This window comes from Podarcis filfolensis (assembly GCF_964270895.1).
Source record: "Podarcis filfolensis genome assembly, chromosome: 8".
In the NCBI taxonomy this organism is placed as follows: Eukaryota; Metazoa; Chordata; class Lepidosauria; order Squamata; family Lacertidae; genus Podarcis; species Podarcis filfolensis.
The window spans coordinates 50,739,370-50,753,152 of NC_139611.1; the positions used below are offsets into that span (position 1 = coordinate 50,739,370).

Here is a 13,783-nt window from a genome sequence, read left to right on the forward strand (position 1 = left end):
ACACTTCCGGTTGCTATTTGATGCCTCCGTGTGCAGGGCAAGATGGCAGCCCAGAGGAATCAGCAGAAAGCTAAATGGAATACAGAATACATATTTTAAATGTATATCCCTCATTTTCTAAAAAGCTCAAGAACTGCAGCGAAAAAGAATATAACAAGTACAGTGGAAATATAAGCATGAAAAAAGAACCCTTTTTATGGAGAAACGGATTATGCACTAGGGAAATAAGATTCAGGATAGCGTGAACGCGTTTGCGTTGGCTGGAAGCTTGTAATATTGATCGGTTATACTTGGTTTTGGTTCGGAAATTCGTCGTGCTATGCAGATATCCCTTTTATTTCTGGCGTTTGTTACTATGATAGTTGGTTATACTCCACTGAAAAGCGGGAGAGAACTCAAAGCATCAATGTAAGATTTATATAACATAATGTCAGGTACAATGTAATGTTACAGCATTACGGCCATGAAGCTCACTAACCTCTCTTACTATTATTTTTGCGATTTGTTAATTAATTCTACCCAAATAAAACGATTCCACCCTTCTTGTTCCGCGCATGGAACCACGCGTTTTTCTTGACAATCATGAAAACTGGGCCCTCGGGATGAACGCTGCCTTTGCGTCATCCGGGAGGCGGAGCGACGAGCACGAGTCAAGAGGCTGTGACGTAAACGAAGGAGGTTCGGATACGCGTAGAGAAAAGGAGAAGCAGCGCCTAGCTTTTCTCACTCTCCTTCCCGTCATCCCCTGCGAGCGGCGAGGCCTGGCCCGGTTGCCATGGAGCGCGCCGCGGTGCTGCGCGTCAAGAGGAAGCGCGGTGGGGCTGTGCCGGCCGAAGCGTTGGTGTTGGCCTGTAAGCGGCTCCGGACGGAGGAAGGCGCTGCCACACCGGGCGGGGATGAAGTGGAGAAGAATCTTTTCAAGCTGGTGGCCACCGTAGCCTCGGAGGTGCGGTTGAACAGGACTCGGTGTTCTGGCCTGGGCTTGTTTGGGCCTGTCGGTCGTCGTAGTTGTCCAATTCTTTTTACTCACAGAAACAATGTTAGGCCTCAGGCAAAGGCATCGAAAGTATCTAAAATAAAATTACTTAAAGATCATGTGGGGTGAAGGTAACAACGCGGTCGTGTATAAAGGTAAAGGGACCCCGACCATTAGGTTCATTCGTGGCCAACTCTGGGGTTGTGGCGCTCATCTCACTTTACTGGCCGAGGGAGCCGGCGTACAGCTTCCGGGTCGTGGCCAGCATGACTAAGCCGCTTCTGGCAAACCAGAGCAGCGCACGGAAACACTGTTTACCTTCTTGCCGGAGTGGTACCTATTTATCTACTTGCACTTTGACGTGCTTTCGAACTGCTAGGTTGGCAGGAGGGTCATGTATAGTTCTACTCAAAAGCAAGGCTCCTACGAGTTTCCTGGGGCAAAGCCATACCTATGGATTGTGCAGCTACATGGTGGTCTTTCACGACTCGTGTCAAAGGACACGCCTATAGCTGGCAGGTTCCTTCAAAGTATGATTTTAGCACCTAGGATAGCTCAGTTGGTAGAATGTGGGAGTCTTAATCTCAGGGCTGTGGGTTTAAGTACCACATTAGGCAAAAAGATTCCTGCATTGCGGGGGGTTGGACTAGATGATGATCCCCCTGGTCCTTTCCAACTCTGTGATTGTATTCCAGGACTACTTATTGAGTATTCCATTGTGCTTTTGTGGAATCATGAACTCATTATTCATAGTATTGTTTACATCTCTCTAATAACCATTTCTTCACTCTGCATCACTTTTTTCTTTCTTTTAAGGACCATCTGATGCCAAACAGGCAAGCCATTATTTGTTTGTATCTATATCTCTCAAACATTTATGGTGTTAGGTGATACAAAAAGGATTAAATTTTAGGGAAAGAATGTTACTGCTCCCCTCCAAATAATAATACTTTTCAGGGATTGTGAATGTAACAACCCAAATTTGTTTTGAGTGTATGCTTAATTTGTTGTTTGTTCTTGTGTGAAAAAGAAAAGAAGACACACTGTATTAATTTGATTATAATTCTTCAACACTAATATTTAATACATGTTGAAGTGCTTTACAATCCTGTGCATCGGGGTGGGGAATTTGTGTGGCCCTCTGGGTGCTGCTGGTCTACAACTCCCATCATCTGACCCCACTGGCCATACTAACTGTGGGGGCTGATGGGAGTTGGGAGCCCAACAATATCTGGGGGTCACAAGTTCCCCCACCTGTGTTAATACATGCTTTCTCAATGCAAGCATGTTTCCTCAGGTGACGAGGTAAAGGTTGGTAACCCATTGTTCTGCTATGTAAGCTCACCTGGTGTTAAGTTCCATTCATCACAGTGGAGTTGCTTTTGAGTAGGATTGCGCAGGAAGAGAATCAGGCTGTGACTGAGATGGCTGCTTAACATCTTGCCAAAGCAGAGGGCATTGATCTGCATACATGTGTTAATTTATAGGTATAGTTGCAAATTTGGAAATAATTACTGTAATTTGAATAGAAATGCATCTTCCCATAATGGGGAAAATGGTAACCAGGTGCCCTGTGTATCTGCTTAATTTGTTGTCCAGGTGCTAACTATTGATGGACCACTACCTCCTGCTTCTGCTCTGCCTTATTACTTTATCTTTAAACTGGTCTTGGACCACTTAGCCCTTCAAGCAGAGGTCTGTCTGCTGACAGTGCTTCAGGTAGAGAACTGTCCTGTGTAAACTAGGGCACATGGCTATCATAGCAGTAGTGGTCTGCTCACACTTACTCAGGGATGTAAGTACTATTGAGCTTGGTGGAGTTTGCTTGGAGATGACATGCATAGGGTTGCCCAGGTAGACATCAGTATTGCTAGACTTCCTGCTATGTCCCAAACTTTAGCTTTAGAAATGAGTAAGGAATAAGAGGTAAATCTCTACCATTCAACTGTACATCCTTCATTAATCCGGTTCTTGGAAGAAATGTAATCTGATGATTCTGAGAAAGTGGCAGGGAAAGGGTTAATCCACACATTGCACTATTTCTCTGCTCTCAATTTCCCCTCTAAAAAGCACTTGCCCAATGTATTCTTTTTTCCTTTTAAAATTGAGCTATTGGAGCAACACTGTACATACAGGTTTGTATACAACATGGGTTTTGGCTCCCAAAGTCTGTGATAGTCATTTGTAGCCATGCTTTCTTTGCACAAATTGTCCCCAGGTTGCATAGAGAAGATAAACTGTGCATTGGAATTAGATAGGTATGTTTCTGTAGTGATTATGCTGGCAGAATATACAGAATTGTTTACCTGTTATCTTTGTTTTGTATACATTCATTTCCCTACACAGCAACTGGGCTCTGAGCAAGCAGTCTTCTTTGTGTTTGTGTATTGCTTATTATGGCTGTAGATTTGTTCTTTAAAATAATAAGCATTTAAGGCATAAATTGAAGTTGCATTTTTGCTTTCTTCAGGATGAGCCTGTTGAGAAGTATGTAAAAGAAGCCATTACCAAAAACAAATCAGCTCAACTCTTGCGACCTTCGCTAGGAAGTGCCCAGAGAGTAATTCAGGACCTTCGTTCTTCCAAGTATGCCAGCAGACAGGAAAGCCGCTACCGTCTAATCGCCAGCCACCGACCAAATTTCTCTGATGGAGAAAGTGAAGTACTTCCTGTGAATGGGGAGGAGTTGAATAAAAGCAACCATTTGGTCTCTGGAGCAAAAAAGGACACTACACATGAAGAAAGCCATGGTATTGCAGACTCCTGTGGAGAATTTCAGTTGTTTGATATTGAACAAGAGGATGTAGAAAAGGATACTGGTATGTTGGCTGCACACTTACAGGTTGGTATTGAGTCCTGAGTGGTCAAGTTTCTGGATTAAAATATAGTAAGCCAGCAGTTTATACAAAAATGCAAACTCTATTCAGACATCACACCAAACCTTGAATTGAATCATAATAGGAAAGGACCTTGAAAATCATCTAGTTCAATTGACCGTAGTTCACTGCTAGTGATAGTTTAGAATTCAAACCATAGCTTGATTTATTCCAAATTTAATAAGTAAACCAGAGTTTTGAGTTTCTTCTCTGCTTTCAATTTCTCTGCTTAGCATTCCACTTTCTAGGTAAATTGGTCCCTGGAGGGGAAGCAAACATCATGATAAACCATACATGAACTCTGGTTAGCAAACCTAATTCTAAAACATGACACTTGATTGATTTTACCAGCCAATTTCAAATAAAGGTTTTCTGTTCAGTCAATACACCAAACCATAGTTTAGGGTTTTTTTTAATCATTGTTTAGCCTGAAATCTGAATTGAATCTTTATGTCTAGTAATTTGAGAAGTTTATAAGCAAGCAGTTTTAATACGCTTTCCAGTGGTTTTGATTAGCACAATTGGCAATCTAGTTGGGAGAGGTAAAGAATTTCAAGACAGTGACAAAAAGGATGCTACTTGCAGGTGTATTTGTTGGCAATGTAACTGTGTATTAGACTGCATAAGTCTCTGGGTGCTCAATTTTTGAAGCTAAAATCACCTAATTCACGTTTCAAAAACAGTTTCCAATTAAACATGTGAGGGTTGTTTGGGTACATAGCCTGTTGTGATGGGGAACTTTCAGCTGACCCAGTTGTGACAGGCTTGACATCTGATCTGTGGTGTCAGGCACAGGAAAGTTCAACTAAAACGGGGGAGGAACCTTAGAGCTCATTCTACGTACACTTCTTATTCTAAGTAACACTTCTAGGTATATTCTCAACATACATTCTAAGTACACATATTCTTCCTTTACAGCTACAGCTTCAATTTAAGCTGTGCTGAGAAGAAGAATCAAGAGCACGCTTAAGAGTGCACTCATGATTCATTCTTTTGAAGTTGAGTAACCTGAAGTCATAGTTGTTTCTTAATGTGTAAAGTCTATATCCTTGTTGACCACTAGATGTCAGCAGTTGGATGCAGTGCAGAATAGCATAACTTCTAGCACCTTTCAGAAACAGGTACAGTGGTACCTCAGGTTACATACACTTCAGGTTACATACGCTTCAGGTTACAGACTCTGCTAACCCAGAAATATTACCTCGGGTTAAGAACAGACCTCCAGAACGAATTAAGTTCTTAACCCGAGGTACCACTGTATTAGTGTATTGTGTGAAATTTAATCCTCAGTTTGCAGGTATATACATGGATACAGAGAAGTAATGCAAAACACAAAATAGTAGGGTCTAAAGGGCCTCCCTGTTGTGTATATTTTGGTGGAGGGGTGGTGGTGTGAAGAAAGCCTAATTGCTAGGTGAGTAGAAAAAAAGAAGGGGATAGGCACTGTGTGTCTTTTAAAATCTTTTCAATAGACATTAAACGACAAATGTTATTTATGTTAACAAAGTCTGACTTATAGGAAACCATTAGACAGTGTGGATTAGTAAACCTTACACTTGCTTCCATCATAGGCTGAGCACATTTCCATCTGCTTAACCGTATTCCCTTGCAGCAGAAGACGTCAGTGGGCTTTGCTAAGTAGACAAGAGCAACATCAGGGCAGGGAATGCTGCCAGAATAAGCTTGGCACAATATGGATACCATGTTATTTTTCTTCCTGATATTACACTTATAACGTGATGTTACTGTATTTTCTTAAGTGTGTTGAGAGTCTCCAGGATACAAGTATTCTAAATAGAAAACAAAGTAGCCTGTTCCTTAGTGCCCTTTTACAGCTCTAGCTGAGAACATCCAATGAACAAAATTCTAGATAGATTATTATAATTTGTCACATTTACCTTCTATTACTGTTTGAGATTTTAGCAAAGAAGTATCCACTGCCCAGTGTGTTCTAGTTACACCAAGACTGTGTCTACTTATTGATGCTTTTAAATGAGTTAAAGGCAGAATGGTGGGAGACAGATATTTTTGAACATGCATTTTTAAACAAGCGGTTTGTATCCTCCTCTTTCCCCCAGCACAATATAGTCAGTTAAATTTGCATTTTGCTTTTGCATTTAACAGGAGGTAAACATTATTATTGAATGGGTTTTAACCAGCAATTTGAAAGTCCCATATTAGTTTATCTTTTTAGCTATTTATAGTGAGATGCTTATAACACTTGTGTTCTATCTAACAGAAACCGGGTTCAGATGCCATTCTCTGTAATGCTGTTGAAATGATTCGTGAGAGTTTAACCATAACGGACAGTAAAGAAGCAGAGCATAATTTAAAGGAGGAATATGTTTATGACATCTACTGCATGGAAACAGCATCTCCATGCTGGATTGAGAACATACTGTCTGTTCAGCCCTACACCCAGGATTGTGAACTGGTAAGCAAATGGAAAAGAATGTCAAATAAGTGACAAAGGGAACTAAAGAAGAGAATGAGAACCTACTGTGAATTTAGGTCAACATTAGAGTATAAAAGCAAATATATGGGAGCATTTTTAATTGCTAATTACATTTAAAGACAAGGTTTAGTTTGACTGACTTACAAGAATATCCAAATGGGTTAGGCGGGATATAAATAAAATTTTATTATTTATTATTATGACTGATAACTGAAATAAACTCCCAAACACTGTTTATTAGATAAAACTGAAATAAATTGGATAAATCAGAATGTTTTATAAATTTCACTGGGAAAGGGTCCATTTGAAGTGGAGGACAGAAATACTTTTACTTTTTGGCAAGTCACAAATAAGGCAGAAGGGAACAGTGTGAGATTTGCTCATTCACATTCTTGAATAATCCTTAGATTCAGGAAGGTTGTCCGTGCTTGCAAAACACAAGCTGTATTTGCTAACTGCTCAAAGGCATAAAGGTTTTTACACACACACACACACACACACACACACACACTCTTAATAGGCATAAACAAAACAGGTGTCAGCAGGGATAGGGGAACATATCTGACCATAGGCCATACAGGTCTAACAACACCTGGAGTGGGGTGGTGGTGTTTATGGAATCCATTGCTTTTCATTTCTGATGGCTAACTTTTGCATTAGTTGATGCTTAGCAAGTGAGTTGCAGTGGAGACTTTCATCTCTGAAAATGCTTTTCAATTTTAACATGCAGGTGGATGAAAATCACATTGCCGAAGAAATATATGATGATGAGGATGATGAGAACAATGAGAACAATTGGCGAAATGACTACCCAGATGAAGATGAGTTCCTCCCTGGGGAAGATGAAGGTATTTGAAATGATGGGCAAGCCAGTCAGCAGTTTCACTTTAATTGTTAGCGTTAACCATTAATTTTACTCCCATTACTCCCAAACTACCGTATTTTTCGTCCCATAGGACACACCTTTTCCCCTCCAAAAATGAAGGGGAAATGTGTGTGCGTCCTATGGGGCGAATGCAGGCTTTTGCTGAAGCCTGGAGAGCGAGAGGGGTCGGTGCGCACCGACCCCTCTCGCTCTCCAGGCTTCGCGCAGATCTCCGCAAGGCGCGGGAGCCCAGCGCTGGGCTCCCGCGGCTTGTGGAGAGTTGCCTGCATGCCGAAGGCTGGGCGCGCTGAGCTCAGCGTGCCCCAGGCTTTGCGCAGCTCTCCGCAAGGCGCGGGAGCCCGGCGCTGGGCTCCCGCCGCTTGAGGAAAGTTGCCTGTTCTGGGGGCTGGGGTCGGGGGAAGCTCAGGCTTCCCCCGCCCCAGCCCTGCGCCTGGGGGGGAAATAAAATTTTTTCCCTTTATTTCCCCCCCAAAAAACTAGGTGCGCCTTATGGGACGGTGCATCCTATAGGGCGAAAAATACGGTAGGTGTCAGAAGACCCAAGTGAAACCAACTATGGTTTTACCCTGAGAATGAGTAGCCCACATAGAAAAACCTTGATGGGTCTAATGTGACCCATCACTTCTCTAATTACTTTGAACTGGGAAGTGAATGGCGAGATGATGAGCAATCTGAGACAGTAAGAGGAAAATACAGTGCTTGGGGCATTGGCAGAACTGCAAACCATTGTATCCTGTAAAATCATCATTGTATCCTGTAAAATCTTTCCCACGTTTCCAAATTATTTTTTCCTCCTAGAATCAGAGCATGGAAGCATCAGTGATGAAGATAATGGATATATCAGGAGAACATGGGAAAAATATCAGTCTGATGTCTTGTTGGAATTCGAGTATGATGGGTTGCAGGAGCTGGATTCCGAGTAGAACACTGGAACCTTAGCGCTCAGAAGAGATTACTTTAATTATGTGTGAATTTGGAAGTTCATGACATATGTCGTGCCACTTATGTACAGTGGGTGCTGCAGTGCTTATGGAAGCCTGAGTGTCACTGGTTGTTCAAGGGTAAACAAGAGACTTTAAATTATGTATCTAAAATTGAGTAATCTAATCCTTATTCTTGCAGCTGTTGTCTCCATAATATGGTGCACTATGTGGGTAGGGCATCTCTGAACTTGATGGATATCAGTTTTTACTATGTTGGAATCTTTGAAGGCTACTTCTGAAGTTAAACAAGAAGAAATTCCTTTCTATAAGAAATGTTTTAGTTTTTCAGGTAAAACTAAAACTGGAAATGTGGAAAAAATAGAATTAGGAGATGGCAGATATGTATTCTGAACAACTCTTTCAAGGTCTCAATCTCTTGCCATAAATGGAGCTTCTGCCAACAGGAGACCGTTACTCATTCTGTGAATTGTTGATCTTTGCACTTTAGTATGATTGGATTACCGAGTAGCATGGAGTTCCTATTGACTTTAATATACAAATAAAAGGCAGCTTTTGTTGAATAGTTTCTTTGACTGATTTTTTCCCTCTGACATGGCCCTTACCAGTAGATTTTTTTAAGTAGATAGTTTGCTGGTAATCCAGTGAAATGTATTACTGTACTGTTTGGTAAATTGTCTGAAGTTTGTAGACAACACCGACAGCTTGACTCCTTGTCTCATTTTTCTTTCTAGTAAGGTGAAGATGAGCTGCATTGGGTTTGACTGGGGAGTTCCAGCTACCTTGAGGGAAACAGTATTGCATTCCTTCAGTAGGGTCTGGGTTTTAATAATTATTGTCTAGTGGCAAATATCCCTTTTTAGAGCAAGGTGCTTGAATGGGTGGCGGCAGTCCATATTCAGGTATGTTTTGTGAGAACAGATTACAGTCATACCTTGGGCTGAAGTTGCTTCAGGTTGAGTGCTTTCGGGTTGCGCTCCGCGGTGACCCAGAAGTAACGGAACATGTTACTTCTGGGTTTCGCCGCTCGCGCATGCGCAGACGGTCAAAATGATGTCACGAGTATGTGTGGAAGTGCCGACACGCGCAGACACGCAGTCACAAGTTGTGTTCGCTTCAGGATGCGAACGGGGCTCCGGAACAGATCCCGTTCACATCCTGAGGTACCACTGTATCTGGATCCATTTCCATCTACCTCCAGAACCTAACATGACATTGTTGACAAGTCATCAAGAGTTTTGGAGTCACCAATATGTGGTAACACCCAGCTCTATCTCTCTTCCATCTGATTCAGAAGAAGCAGATGCTTGACCCAGGGCTTAGAGGTGGTGGTAGGCTGGTTTCAGGACAATAAACTGAAGTTGAATCCTGAAAAAACAGGGTTATGTTCTGAGTTATTGAGGTGAGAAGATGGCTTATTCTAAATGAGGTTAGTCCCCTGGAAGGAGCCGGTCCACTGCTTGGGGCGTCTGTTGTTCAACAGGGCTTTAAATGTTGGTCTTGCTTCAAGTCCTACCACATTTTCATTATGATGCAGGTGAAGACGGGCCCTAGAGGTCTTGAGTTTTCACACATACCTCCTTTGCTGGGTTGGATTAAAAAATAGTACCAATTTACTGTGCTTTCAGTGCTTTTTCTAATAATTCCTAGACAGTGCAGGGCTTTTTTCCCTGTTGCGGCAAGCAACAGAAAATTTAGTGATACCATGTTTTCTCACCACTCAAATACCAGTACAAGAGGACCAGTGCATTACAATAGGTGTTGCTGAGCTTTTGTATAAAGCCTATCTTGTAGGCTTGCTATGAGAATAAAATGGGATGATTGTGTATGTTGCCGTGATACCAATATAAACATGAACAACAACAGAACTCATCCAAGTTTCTGTTACACATGGAGATCTGTATCTGGATGTATGTAACTACTGTATCTGTAACCAACTGGATCAGGCTCCTAATTAACTGCAGTTCCAATTGCTCTCATGTAGTAGGAAAGGTACAAAGAAGCATTTTTTAAAAAATCTGTTGGAGTTCCTTTTTTCAGAAAGGCTTGAGCATGGAGCTCTCTGTGTGCTGCTTTTCTATAATGAAACTGGATGGGGGGAGGTACAAAGCAAAATTCAAGTAACACTAAAACATTTCAACCAAACATGGGGTAAATTCAGTAATAGAAATAAATAAACAAGGATGGAGCAAAACCAGCTTTACCAGACTAAATAATAAATAAAACCAACCTACACAAAAAAATGCTAGCCTTAGCGCACTGCAAAGGCCCACAGCAGCATGTCTTAAAAATGATATGGAGTGGGGGGTGGGGGTTATGCCTCCAGATGGTTGGTAGGTGGCTGGAGATGAAAATGATGGAACATCCTCTTCCCCAGCTTCCTTATTTCCACATTAAGTGGAAATACTTGCATGACACTCAAGATACAGTCTAAATATCCCTGCACGGTTATGCTTCCAAGTTCTGCTGCTGCCCTTCTTGTAATTCTCAACCAAAAGCATATGCAACACTGCTGCAGCAGTACTGACATTCTTCCTGTCCCATATCACTTTTCTTATATGTATGCATTCAAAGTAGTATGGTTAAGTGTACATGTTTTCTTCACAAACAAAAAGGAGCAGGCGTATCAGAGTCTCACCGTTTTCTTCCCACATAGTGGAAGTTTCATCCTCCCACAAAGTTCCAGCACACATTGACATCATATAAAAGCAGCCATTGTTATTAACAATCAGTTGGACAGATCAGGAGCTATCCTTTGCAGTCTTTTTAACAGTATGTTGGGAGTGTAATAACCTAGAGAAAACTTTACAAAGGAATGCCAAATTTACACACGGGAATAAAATAAAAGTATGTGCTTTTAAGGATTATGTTTTTACAATTTCAAATAGGTCTATTGAAAATAAAAGTAAATGCTTTATTCCAGTTTCAAACCTACTAAAGAAGCATTAGGATAGATGGGTTGTTCCAATTTTGGGTTTACTGTCCATTTTGAATCATTATGTTAAATCTAAAGAATGAACTTCTTCAAAGCACTTCTCACATTTTCTGCAGGTAAAAAAATAAACACCAAAGGAATATCTGGATAAATGGACCAGATTATAAATCCAGCTGTGACACTAAACCATTAAAATCTGCAGTGCAGGAAAGCCCCACTTTTTTCACAATCACATGCCTATTAATGCAGGTTCAAGTCCTTTAGTCACAAATAAGACATCTGAATTGAGAGATTTCAGTATGTTTCCTCAAGCTGCAGCAATATAGTTGCCCTCTTATAGGGCTGTGCACTACAGTATTCAAACTAATATTTAGACAACGATGTCAAGTTCTGGGATTTTTATTATTTAACAAATGCAGATAGGGTTTTGTTCAACTAGCCATGTAGAAGTAACCAGAAACTGTGTAACAAAGGACTTCTAAACAAAACCCTTTGGTTTTTGCCTCAGCAATCACATATATTTCTATTATTTAACACTAGGAAACCCCTGTAAGTGTGGCAGTTTGCAGGCAGGGATGGGTGAGCAGTGGGTGGGTTGGAGGGGGTGGACAATACAGACATCCTCTTTATCCTTTGTAGGACATTTGCCTTCAGGAGCAGGACAGGTTAGCAAGGTTGCATGGAAGGCCCTCTGCAACTCTCCCATAGCCAACCCCTGACATGTGATGTGCCTTCCCGCAATTATCCCAGCCAGCCAGTCTCAGTTCTTGCTGGAAGTTAAGACTGCTAGTGGCACACACACTCCACTGATACACTGAGAAGATAACATTGGGAATGAGAGAGAAAGCAGCTGCTTCTGCAACTACACTACAAGTTGTTTACTGGGCACACTGGCCCAGGAAGCTGTTGGTGAGAAGTTTTGATGTGGTTCCTGCTGCTACTAAACATGTGGGTCACAAGGAGAGAGGTGGCACCCACCACCACTGTTGCTGGGAAGACTGGCCCAGGTAGCTGCCACTGGAGGGTGTGGAGCTCAGTGTGGTCTCTGCCACCACTAAACTTAGTAACCAGACTCCGACATCATAAGGTGAGAGAAGAGGTGATTGCAGCAGTTGCTGTGCACAGTTTGGTGAGCATGCTGCTGCAGAAGGAGTTCCTTGTTTCAGTTCCTGCCATGTCCAAACTGAGCAGCTGGCCCCAAGCAGCATGAGAGGACAAGGAGGTGGTAGCAGCAGAAGCAGCAGAAGCAGCAGCAGCAGCAGCTGCTGCTGCTGCTTGTAATGGCTGTTGTCCCAAATGCTACCATCTGCTGGATTACTCCCAAAGAAAAGGAAAGGTCATATCATTAATGAAACTGTTCTCCAGCTTAAAACACCAACAGGTAAAAAAGATGAACAGTGCAATGATATGAGTATTACTCATCGGTGATACTATGTTCAGTGAAGCATACGTCCAGATACGAGTGCATAGAATTTCAGCTTCATAGCAGAGTGTCTTGCATCCTTAGTTTTATCTCAAAGCATTCCCAGCTGAACTGACCCCCCCCAAGCATGTAAACCAGTCATGCAAACAAATTCAGTATTGAACAGCATTAAGTCTAAAAACATAAATTCCATAAAGGGTGGGGGATCAAACTAATTGAGAGGCTTGCTTCTCTATTTTGTCCTTTAGTGAGTTCTAATACAAAGCTCCTTGATTTTTTTGGTACAGCAAAGTTCAGTGAAATATTCTTACATAGAAAGAAAGGCAAGAATAACCGTAGATCATCCAGCTTCTTTAAGAATCAGTTTACCGAATTATCAGACTAAAGGATATTGACAAGCTGGAAGATGTGCACAAGAGGGCAACCAAGATGGCCAAGGGTCTGGAAACCAAGCCTTATGAGGCCAGTTTGGTACGTTTGGCCTGGATAAGGGGAGATTCAGAGGAGATACGATTGCCATCTTCAATTACATGTTATTCATGGATGATGGAGCAAGCTTGTATTATCTTGTGCGGGTTCTAATCTGAATTGCCCAAAACAAAAACTTCCCAGCTTTTCCTAAAGCTTAAAAGTTTTACTTCGTTTAATAATAAAAAGCTAAACTTTAATGTGAAGGAGAGAACAGCAGCTTCAGGGCATTAACTGCCATCCAGTGTGCTATAGGTGAAGGAACCAGTCCCTGGATCTTTAGTGACAAATTAAACTCCTCTTATGCAATAGCTTGTCATTAACGTCGATCTACAAAGGACTACTTCACACAAAATAGCTGAACTGTTTATAAGTTGGGATAATTATTGGTGCCTTTCAAACTCCAGCCATTTGGAATTTGTATCAAGCCTGTTTGCTGGGCTGCCTATTTCTGAGCTCTAGAATACAACACTCAATTTCACTATTAAAGAAAAGTTTAGAATCTGTAGATGAAAATCATAGTAAGTTCTATGCCTGAGAAGACTGGCTTTTCAATCACAGTTTATAAAAAAAATAACAAACACTAGATCATGACACAGTATGATCTGGCAAGAATCCAAGTTTAGTAAGAATTCCAGATTCCAGTGAAGTTTTCTGTCAATTCATCATTTCTTGAGCATCTTGTTTTACCTTTTCAGTCACTTTTGCATCTTTATATAGATTTGGTTTCTAGTTTTTCTTCTAAAGTATCCATTTCTGTCAGAACACAGTAGCAAAGTAGCTGAGTGGCTCGAGTGACAGCACCTGCCCAAGAGTAAAATAA

At 41.5% G+C, this 13,783-nt stretch overlaps 3 protein-coding genes across 13 annotated transcripts in view; 2 read left to right on the forward strand and 1 right to left on the reverse strand.

Moving 5' to 3' along the window:
- The window catches only part of SMPD3 (sphingomyelin phosphodiesterase 3), a 590,910-nt gene that overhangs the window by 164,664 nt on the left and 412,463 nt on the right, over positions 1 to 13,783 (forward strand). The gene's annotated exons all lie outside the window — the stretch shown is intronic.
- On the forward strand, positions 719 to 8,697 carry SLC7A6OS (solute carrier family 7 member 6 opposite strand). Its single transcript, XM_083624993.1, has 5 exons — positions 719 to 946; positions 3,447 to 3,818; positions 6,092 to 6,286; positions 7,038 to 7,155; positions 7,992 to 8,697. Exons 1-5 carry the CDS (start codon positions 776 to 778, stop codon positions 8,114 to 8,116), a joined length of 981 nt encoding a protein of 326 aa, XP_083481119.1. The 5' UTR covers positions 719 to 775; the 3' UTR covers positions 8,117 to 8,697.
- SLC7A6 (solute carrier family 7 member 6) overlaps positions 10,761 to 13,783 on the reverse strand; it is a 30,583-nt gene continuing 27,560 nt past the window's right edge. For 8 of the 11 annotated variants that reach the window (XM_083624934.1, XM_083624927.1, XM_083624930.1 and 5 more), the window contains one exon: positions 10,761 to 13,764. In XM_083624934.1, coding sequence (XP_083481060.1) covers positions 13,673 to 13,764 — 92 coding nt within the window. In that variant the 3' untranslated portion in view covers positions 10,761 to 13,672. The remainder of the gene's footprint in view (positions 13,765 to 13,783) is intronic. The other 3 variants (XM_083624935.1, XM_083624928.1, XM_083624929.1) reach the window with 1 other exon arrangement.